The 9,254-nt window shown below is 34.6% G+C and overlaps 1 protein-coding gene across 4 annotated transcripts; it reads left to right on the top strand.

Annotated features, from left to right (window-relative positions):
- Nucleotides 1–534: 534 nt before the first annotated feature.
- Nucleotides 535–5,991, top strand: PRD3 (putative recombination initiation defects 3). 4 transcript variants are annotated; one of them, XM_020696876.2, is made up of 12 exons: nt 535–756; nt 1,116–1,302; nt 1,706–1,850; nt 2,151–2,285; nt 2,626–2,678; nt 2,788–2,946; nt 3,095–3,160; nt 3,268–3,314; nt 4,073–4,223; nt 4,516–4,591; nt 5,063–5,171; nt 5,732–5,991. In XM_020696876.2, exons 1-11 carry the CDS (start codon nt 692–694, stop codon nt 5,167–5,169), a joined length of 1,191 nt encoding a protein of 396 aa, XP_020552535.1. In that variant the 5' UTR covers nt 535–691; the 3' UTR covers nt 5,170–5,171; nt 5,732–5,991. The 4 variants fall into 4 exon arrangements, with proteins under 4 accessions (XP_020552535.1, XP_020552529.1, XP_011092442.1 ...); XM_020696870.2 differs by having other exon boundaries at nt 1,113–1,302; nt 5,795–5,991; XM_011094140.3 differs by having other exon boundaries at nt 1,113–1,302.
- Nucleotides 5,992–9,254: the final 3,263 nt, after the last annotated feature.

The following is a 9,254-nucleotide window of genomic DNA, read 5'->3' as shown; positions in this document are numbered from 1 at the left end:
TCGAAATTTGTCAATTTGTATTTCAGATCGAAAACCTATTAGGGTATCATTTGACGTAGACCTTAATAATTTATATGTTAAAAGCACAATCTTCATCCGTACCACAAAAATTACACATGATATGGACAATACCAATATTTATATACAATATATATAATTGCACAGACAATATATCATTTCCGCGTGGGGACCCACACATCTAAAACGTGTAAATACGCACAACACGCTATAATTAATGCACTTATTATTATATAGAAAATTATATTATAATTATTATGTAATTAATTTGATTCAACTTCTTCTGGTAGACAAGAAAAGGACTTGCAGGGATTTTTATAGCAGTGTTCCATGTATAACCGTTTTTAGTTTGGTCCAGTGCAGGGATAGTTGGGCCGACCAAAAGCCCAAAGCGATGAATTATGAACTTCGGGCCCAAATATTCCGTCCGCCAATTTCCCGCCACTTCGCCCGTATCCAAAATATCAACTATAAAAACCCTTGGGAACAGGACGCTTTCGCTACATTTTCGCACACTACTCAGATTATAAAATCAAAACCTGGAGGAGAAAAAGAGAGTCGGCAGAAGAATTTGAAAGTTCTAATTCCAATGGATTTACTTTTGAAAAGTTCGGTTTACTGAAGCCTTGCTGTTTCAATTTCTGAGTTGATCGAGAGGTTGATTTGCGATAGAATGAAGCTGAAGATCAACAAAGCCTGCGATCTCAGCTCCATCTCCGTTCTTCCTCCTCAAACTAGGTTCTATTTCTTCTTCATTACTCCTATGTTTGTGCATAGAGGTGTACATTTCAAATTTATTTTGATTTAATACACATATATGCAATGTACGAGATATTTCGAGATTAATAGAGAGACAGAGAGGAGAACAATTTATATATATATATATATATATATATATTAATCAATTAGTGGACATTGATATATAATTCTGAGAAGGATGTAGTAAACTTTTCCACTACCATCTGACTCAATCTGGAATTTGGTTAAATCAGTGCCTCTTTTGTGATACAAATGATGCAAGTTACCTAAATTTTGCTGGTGAAAGTGTTGCCGGATTATTGAAGATTTCATGTTTTGTTTTGTGATGCATCAAGAAGGAGGCCGAGTGTGGTTTCCAGTGGATTAGAGTCTTCTTCGATCTTTCCAAGAAGCCAAGTCGCATCACAGCTTCGGCCACAGCAGCCACTACAGTCACAGCTGACCCTTTCACAGGGAGTTTCATCCCAGCATGGTCTCTACTCTCAGTTTTCACAGAACTCTCAAGATGAGATCCTTACTAACGAGGTGGTGACATAAATAATTTTTTTGTTTGTTTGCATACAATCATATGAGCATGTATAAATAGATCTTCTCAACTAGAGGAATTTCGGATATGGGATATTGATGAAATCATCATAGATCAATCTACTCTGGCTTAATGTTTTATGATTAAGGATGATACTCTGAGATTTTTATTGGCAAAAGATTGTTCATATAAGTTTGTATGCATGTCAAAAAACATAAAAATTACTCATACATAAATACATACATACATACACACATATGTGAGTGTGTGGGTGTGGGTGTGGGTGTGTGTTCTGATCTTCCATTGGACTTCACTTGAAAATATTATTAAGCTAATGATCATAAATTTAACCCTGATACCTTTGTTAGCTGAAATGTGATTGTTTTTCATAATTACTTTTAGAAAATAGGATCTCAAGAAAGAGAAAATTCAGTAAGGAGGTCATCGTGCTTACCTCCTATGAGTTACACACGAGAAGAGAGTCAGATGGTGGTATCTAGAACTTCCAACAATTCGATGCGCAAGTGGTCCAGTCAAGAGAATAAATGTAAGACTTCACAGTTGATAAAGAATGTAGTAAAATAGCCTTGATTTAATTGCAGCCTTCTAGTTAGTGGTCTTCCTGGAGTGAGAAGTGTAACATAGAAAGTAGGAAAAACTCCCGCTAAATCTGAAAGTTTTTACTGTGATTCTGATTTTGAGGTGAGAGCTTTTATGTGGAAAAGTTAATCTCTTCATGTTGTTTGATTAAAAACAATGAAGTCGCAACAGTAATGTCACTAATAATAATCCTCATCTTGTTACAGTTAGTCACTCAACTTTGAACTTGTTATTCTGCACCAAGCAGGTCAGGTCAGCGAAGACCTTGAACGCAGGATTGGAATGATTGAAACTTCATTAAGTAGGTTTGGCATGATCTTGGATTCTGTTCAGAGTGACATCATGCAAGTAAACAAGGCTACAAAAGAAGTAGCATTAGAGAGTGAGTATACTGCATGTCTATATTGTAAGAAGCCAAAATTAACTATGCAATTAAAAGGTTTTACATTCATCCCCTGAGGAAGCTGCAATTCGAGCTGGCTTTCTCTGTAATTCCAGGAATGATGCATGTCTTGTGGTGATTATGTAACCGTTACTTTATATTTGTTTCAATGCTTACATAATAATTACTATAAGTTGATCCCATCTTTTAAATGCTGGAGTTAACCTATGTTGCAATTTGACTTTCAGGCCTTTGAGAAAAGAGAAAAGTGATAGAAAATGTTTTATATGCTGTTAATATTGATTTACAGTCCATGACATATTTTCTAGTTCCTGTTCAGCGGAAGGCGTGCGGCAGAAATTAATTGTTCATGACGATTCACTGCAATCAATGGTAAAAATTGCTTAGTTTGGACCTCTTATACCCTTACTCTCTTGATGTGGTTGTATCACAGAACAAAGCTGGCTATTTGATTTAAGTTAATTAAAACAATACTGATCAGAGCAAAGGACAAGAAGACATCAAAACTTGCCTGGATAAGGGCTTGAACTCTCTCTCTCGGGAGATAATCTCAATGCTGTCAGCCTTATCAGAGAAAATAGACACTAAGCTGGTGAAATTACAAGATGACCTCCACAAGCATTTCTTCAAAGAAATACAGGTATGTGTGCATAAAACATTTTTTATTGGATTCCAGAGGACAGTAGTGGACATTTATATTGACTCAAGTGCTTGTGTCCACTTCCTTGCAGTTGAGTTCACTTCCCACAGAATTTACTTGATTATACTTATTGTTCAAATAATTTCAGGCAATTTCTTGCGGTATTACGATTCCAAAACAAAAGCAAGCTACTCCTCCCATGCATGGTCCAAAGGTACCCTTGTCTCTGGTTTTAAGAAATATAGAACAACTTGAATCTCTTTTGAAGTATTTAGGTATCTTTGAAGTTTTCACAAACTTTCATATGTACTATATCTGTAGGCTGTCAGCTATCATGCTCCTCCACAGGAAGTTCAGTTTCGAACTGAGTATGTATTAAAAGCTTTTCTTAACTGGATTTCTATTTGTGTCTTGCTTGCAACCTGTTATATACTCAATGCGGAACCAAATTCCCTTGGAGATGTGGCAGTTTAAGTTATTGTTGTTGTTTTAATTCTTGTAGATGACATTAAGGTTACGATAAATTTCGAGGAGATTGTTTAATTGTTTCGGGGAGGTGAAACCCAAAATTTGGAAGTCTGTTGTTTTGTTAAAGGAAATGCACAAGCTTCTTTGAATTTATTCTATTCATTATTTTGATAGCTCTAAATAGAAGTCTTTGTGCTCTGATATCCTGCATCCCAGTTTCTACCTTTTGCATTTTCATCCACAGCAGATGCTCTTGAGTGCTATTCTATTGAACTATTTCCTTAGTGTTTTATGTATCTCTAGAAGTGTTCTATGCATGAAGATTGTGGTTAAATCCAACCGAAAACTGAAAGTAAGATTCCAATGTAAACACAGAGTCTGAAGAAATGCTTTGCAATGAATATGTAATGTAGACGCAGGTCTTGTTTTTCCTTTACCTCTATACAAGCATATTTGATCTTAAAGGTACTTTTGGTCACTTCCCCTCACATGTGCACCACTGCATTAAGAACCCAGACTCCTTGCAGTCTGGGCCTGCCTGAGCACAAAATATATTCACGCTTGTTTTAATCTTCTCATTGATTTTTTTCTTTAATTTTTTTTAACCAAGCTTGTCTCCATCTTTTTCTGAGAGACTGTAAGATTTTCTTGCTTGTAGTGCACCAAGGCCTTTGATAGCACAACAAACAAGTCTACTAACAAAGGTTAAAATGGGAGGCTGGACATCAGTAAAACAAGAAGGAGCAGCCCCCAAAGTTGGAAATCTTAGTAAGCGGAGCAACCAGATAAAAATCTCACCACATCAATTGGTAGTCTATTTGCCTTGTTCTTTTTCCTATCCATGTGCTTGTTATGTATAACAAATGTGCAAGCAAGCTTAAGTGGCACAAAAAGGATGTCTAATACTATCAGTATATACTGATATACCACTTAAGATCTGCCAAACAACCATCAGCTGGGCTGTTATGAAGATCTCTACTTTAGAACTTTGTGGCATACAATTTATTTTAGAAGACTCTATATTTCGTGTTGCAAAATCTAAATTAAATTCCGAGCAGCAGGAAAGCCCTTGATAATAAATGTATATTGATGTGAGCACAGGAATGTAGAGTTGTCATTGAATCAGATGAGGAACTTGATGGATGCTTTTCCTGTTTGCTTAAGGAAAAGGGAACAGGTAACAATTCTATAACTTTTTCCAACACTAACTTGTGATGTTCTTCATGTTATACTATTTCATTTTTCAGCAAAATCCTGACTGATTTTAAAGCTGGAATGTAAACTATTTTATCACTATGCCTACGGAAACTCTGGAAGAAATACATGCTTGCATCAGTTTAGCATAACTAATCAAATCTAATGTTTTATGCGCCGAAACACTCAAAACTAAGTGTTGTTTAAACCTATATTTGAGATGTAATGACGTACATGCTAGACAACTTAGCAGAGGATCATTGCGACTCTATTGTTCTGAGGCCGGGACTGAATGGTGGAAGGGTATGCTGGATATTCTTTACATTGGGAGGCTGGAGGGGATTTTTCTGATGCTGAAAGATATTATTTTGAAGTTGTAACATTAATTAATCATCCATAATTATTTTCAGTGTTAGTGATTGTTATCTGAGTATGGGCGTGTTTTTTTTGTTAGAAAAAGATGAATATTCGATAAAGGAAGCCAAGGAAGAAACTGCAAGGATTCTAAGGAAAGCAAGGAGGAGAAAGAGAAAGTACTGTGATACCATCATCATAAACTAAAGGTATACTATTGATATGATATTATATAATATAAACAGTTCCATTTATGCTTTGCCACATTTCCATTTGCTCTCATACTGCCAAAATGGAACCCTATGGGATGCATCCACGACGATTTGAAGTCAAAGTTGAAATACTACCTTAATTCTGCTTGTGTACAGAAACAAGATTGGGCATAATATTATTATTAGGTTAATGGAAAGTGTTCTTCAGATAACACTACTTACCTTACTAATAGAGAGGTTACTAGGCTTGAGTTATTTTTCTTCTTTCTCTGCTCCTTCTTTTGTGTTAACAAAAAATAGCAACCTAATTAAATACAAATGCATATATTCAGTCTGGATTGAGGAAAAACTTATAGCTTATAAAATTGTCAATTGCATGATGTTGTTCATCTATCACTTGCAACAGGAATAGTCTGATAAAGTAAATATATTTCTTAATCACTGTCTTTTCTCCTGTCTGTTTTTGATTGGTTCACCATTTGTTTGGTCACTGTTGAATTTGCATAGAGAGCAATTACCCAAAATTTGTGTTACCTTTATGCTAGTGATCATTTCAGGAAAGAACATAAAAGAACCTGAAATAATGTTGCTACAGTCACAAGATATTTTGATCATGGCAGATAAATGTATCGATCGACGCCCCAAAAGTGAATAAAGATTATTCACCCTCCCTTCCCCACAACCAGGTGTGTTTGGTTCTCAAATTCTATCACCATCATGTCTTCTATCAGACTACCATCTGTCATTCATTGTTTCCTGTATATCAACACTCTGGAACAATATATTTTGTACAATAGTAATTCATAATTTGCTCACAGTCCTTTCCTTTTTTTGATGATAACAAAACTCTTCCTTTAGAATAAAAAGGTTTCAACCACTTCTACATAAAGGGAATGTACACCCTACCTGAAGATGAAATGATGCGAAGAATATATTTTCCTAAATGGTTGAGGCCATATCCTTTTGCAGTACTGATATAACTGAAGAAAATATACATATAAGGACATTATATTATTAGCAGAAGAGCTGGATAGAAATTTCATTTACTGCCTAAGATCAAAAGCTCTTACAACAGTCTGTCAGGGATAATTTCACTTTTGTGGAAACTCAGTAAATGCTTCTATCTATTTGAAGGCATGCAACTAGATAAGAAATTACAAGTTCAATTTATTTGTTTGGCCTCCTTTTTAAGTGTTGTCTTGTCTTTGATAAGATACTTGTGTAACAACTTAGATCAGCAAATTAAGCTCCTTCAACTTTGAACTATCCCACCGTAGATCGAGTTATTAGGATTTACAAGCACGCCTTTTACAGAAGTGGAGTTCTCTCTGGAAATTTATATGGTCACTTCTTGAGTTGCTATTGGTTGTTCCGCTCCTACTGTTTTACTTACAAGAAAAATATATGTTCATTTTTCTTCTTAACATCTAAATAACAAGCGCTTGTTGTTACATCATCATCATCCCATAATTTGATCTAAAGTCATTGTTAGCTGGGAAAGCATGGTAAAGAATGATTATAAAGACTTATGGGACCTCTATTAATCAAGTATTTCCCACCAACACCATCCAGTGTAGGTCCTCCCCACGTCTCGATAAGTCTAGGATCTGATGTTTTGAAAAGCCTAGATTGTCTTTCCTAATCCCCTGGCACTAAAGTAATCATGGTGATTAGGCACAATTTACGCGACTAATTATCGAATTAGTTTCCATGAGAAACCCCTTTGTTTATTCCTCTCCAATCACAGGATATATTGTCCTATTTGAGTTCAATGATTAAGAAAAGCTTGTTTCTTTTCGACTATAATAATACTCCATCTTGGACTATACAAAATACAATACCTTGTCATTTTTCTGCCTTCCTCTGATTTCATTCCTTGTGATAATCAAATAATCTGTCTTACAAATGATCAAATGATTCGATGCAACTACATTTAGGGACCACACGGTTCTGATCTAGACATCAATAGTATTGGATACCGCATAATGTAATGTATACATATTTCTGTTGAAATCAAACCTTGTTTGGGACGACGATTTGTCTTATACTTCTAGCTTCAGAAAACTTTCTTATTTTTTTTAAGTAATGCGGCAAACAGCCCAACTTTCCATTTTCATAACCTAAAAAGCCGAACACACTGTTAGAGTAAAATTTAGACAGTGGGCCATTTTAATAGTTGAAAGGACTGTATTAGGTTAATTCGTTCTGACTTCCCAATCTCTTTTTGAAATATATATGTTTTTCACTAAACTTCATGGAAATAAAATCTAATTTGGTCATTATATGTCCTAATTGAACTGTTGGAGACGTTGGAACCAACGCTTGGTAAAAAGAGACTTCTGGATTGAGAAACAATTTTTAATGTTTTTAGATTAAAGATTTTGTTTTTGTTATTTCCTTCCTTATTTGTATTCATTTTATATGATTTTCAAAATATCTTAAAAATAAAACTGTCGGCCAAGGCAGGTTGATTTTCATTATTGTATATGATGTTATGACTCGTCATTCCATGGTTTCCCCCAATCTTCCAACTCACAATGATATCTCTATTCCTTTCTTTTTCTTTTTTCTTTTTTTTTGAAAAGAAGACTTCTTTACATAGTCTGTGCAATTATAATAACCAGTTGTGATGTAACTATAATATATTAGCTTTCACTATTTAATTATAACACTAAATATTAGGCTATAGAGTCATTTTCAAGACAACGAGTGTCCAAATAGAGACAGCATCCTATGCCTACACAGAGTCGTTGAAATTATGATTTCTCAATTACTTTCTCTTTCCATATATTAGCATTTAGCCCACCCACTTTAAAAAGACTAAAAAAAAAATAGAAGTCCAGAAAATGATAAATTGGAACCAACGAGGTTTGATTTCGTCATGAGTGATAGTACTGTTGATTCTCTGTACCAAACTTTAAACCTCTTCATTTTCTTTATCTATTTTCCCTGTTGTTTAATGGTGATAGCTGTCCTTTCACTTCATAATAAGACTCTATTTATTTTTCATTTTTAGGTTGTCTAAGTAATTTAAAATATCCAAATAAAATATTTATTTTGCATTATGGAAATTTGTTTCTAATACAAGAGCTCGATACTAATTAATGTTTAGGTTGGATAGGTTGAGTTATTCAATCTAAACAATCCAAGTAAACATAATATAATTAATACAAGATTTTTTTTATTTTGTCACCAATAACTCATATTACAAAGTAAATAGGGCCTAACAGCATTATAGTTTCTGGATAACAAAGAGCATTGTTGTTGTACACATAATTTATATTCATTTTGTATGTTATCTATTTACTAAAAACAATTATTTGTGAGTTGTGACCCACAAAGTACAGACATTGTTCTGAAAGTTGAGTTTAGCCTACTGTAATTCCCCTCTCTGGTCTGGCTATCCAAATTAGCAGTTATGCTGTCTGGGTTTAAGTCTTAACTAATCCTCCTCTTTATAGATGGATGTATGTGACCTAATTAGATAACCGCATCTGAGTAATCATGAGACTAGTCACTAGTGCAGGTAGAACCCAACCAAGTTTTAAGTGGTCTAAGTGAAAGGAATCCCAACTTTTGTTATATACTCTCTCTCTCTCTTGATTTCGCTTTAATTCTCCATTATCCATCAATTTTGGAATTTCAACATATTCTCGGTTCCTGCTACCTCAAGCTACAAGAAATATAATCACTACAAGTCTATCTTGTTGAAAAAAAAGTTGTTTTACCAATCAAGGACTTTTTGAAAAAAAGTAGTTAAAATTTTTGACTTTAAATCTACATAAATTTCTTTTGGGAGAAGCTTTTTTATGGCAATCGGTAAGTTAAATGTCGACCAATATTGGCCACCATGTGTGTGGAGATAAAAAGTTGGTGGTGGGCATGATTGAATGAGTGCTTCTTGTGGCCATCATTTCCCCATCCCTCTCTCTTCACTCTTTTTAATACTCTACTTCTCTTCTAGGATAAGCAACTGATAAAAGAAACAAGGCTTGAATTTTGTTTAGAAGGAAAAGGAATTTAATTCTCTCTCTCTCTCTCTCTCTCTCTCTCTCTCTCTCTCTCTCTCTCTCTCTCTCT

This window comes from Sesamum indicum, linkage group LG1 (genome assembly GCF_026168435.1).
Source record: "Sesamum indicum cultivar Baizhima isolate 11 linkage group LG1, ASM2616843v1, whole genome shotgun sequence".
NCBI classification, from domain to species: Eukaryota; Viridiplantae; Streptophyta; class Magnoliopsida; order Lamiales; family Pedaliaceae; genus Sesamum; species Sesamum indicum.
The sequence above is the reverse complement of the archived record's forward strand: the minus strand, read 5'-3'. Positions and strand labels throughout refer to the sequence as shown.

What these genes read in the sequence shown, in the direction of transcription:
- PRD3 (XM_020696870.2), top strand. Translation starts at nt 692, where the DNA reads ATGAAGCTGAAGATCAACAAAGCCTGCGATCTCAGCTCCATCTCCGTT. An exon ending in ATGAGATCCTTACTAACGAG is followed by an intron (nt 1,303 to 1,705) that starts GTGGTGACATAA and finishes AATTACTTTTAG; the next exon opens with AAAATAGGATCTCAAGAAAG. An exon ending in ATTTCTTCAAAGAAATACAG is followed by an intron (nt 2,947 to 3,094) that starts GTATGTGTGCAT and finishes AAATAATTTCAG; the next exon opens with GCAATTTCTTGCGGTATTAC.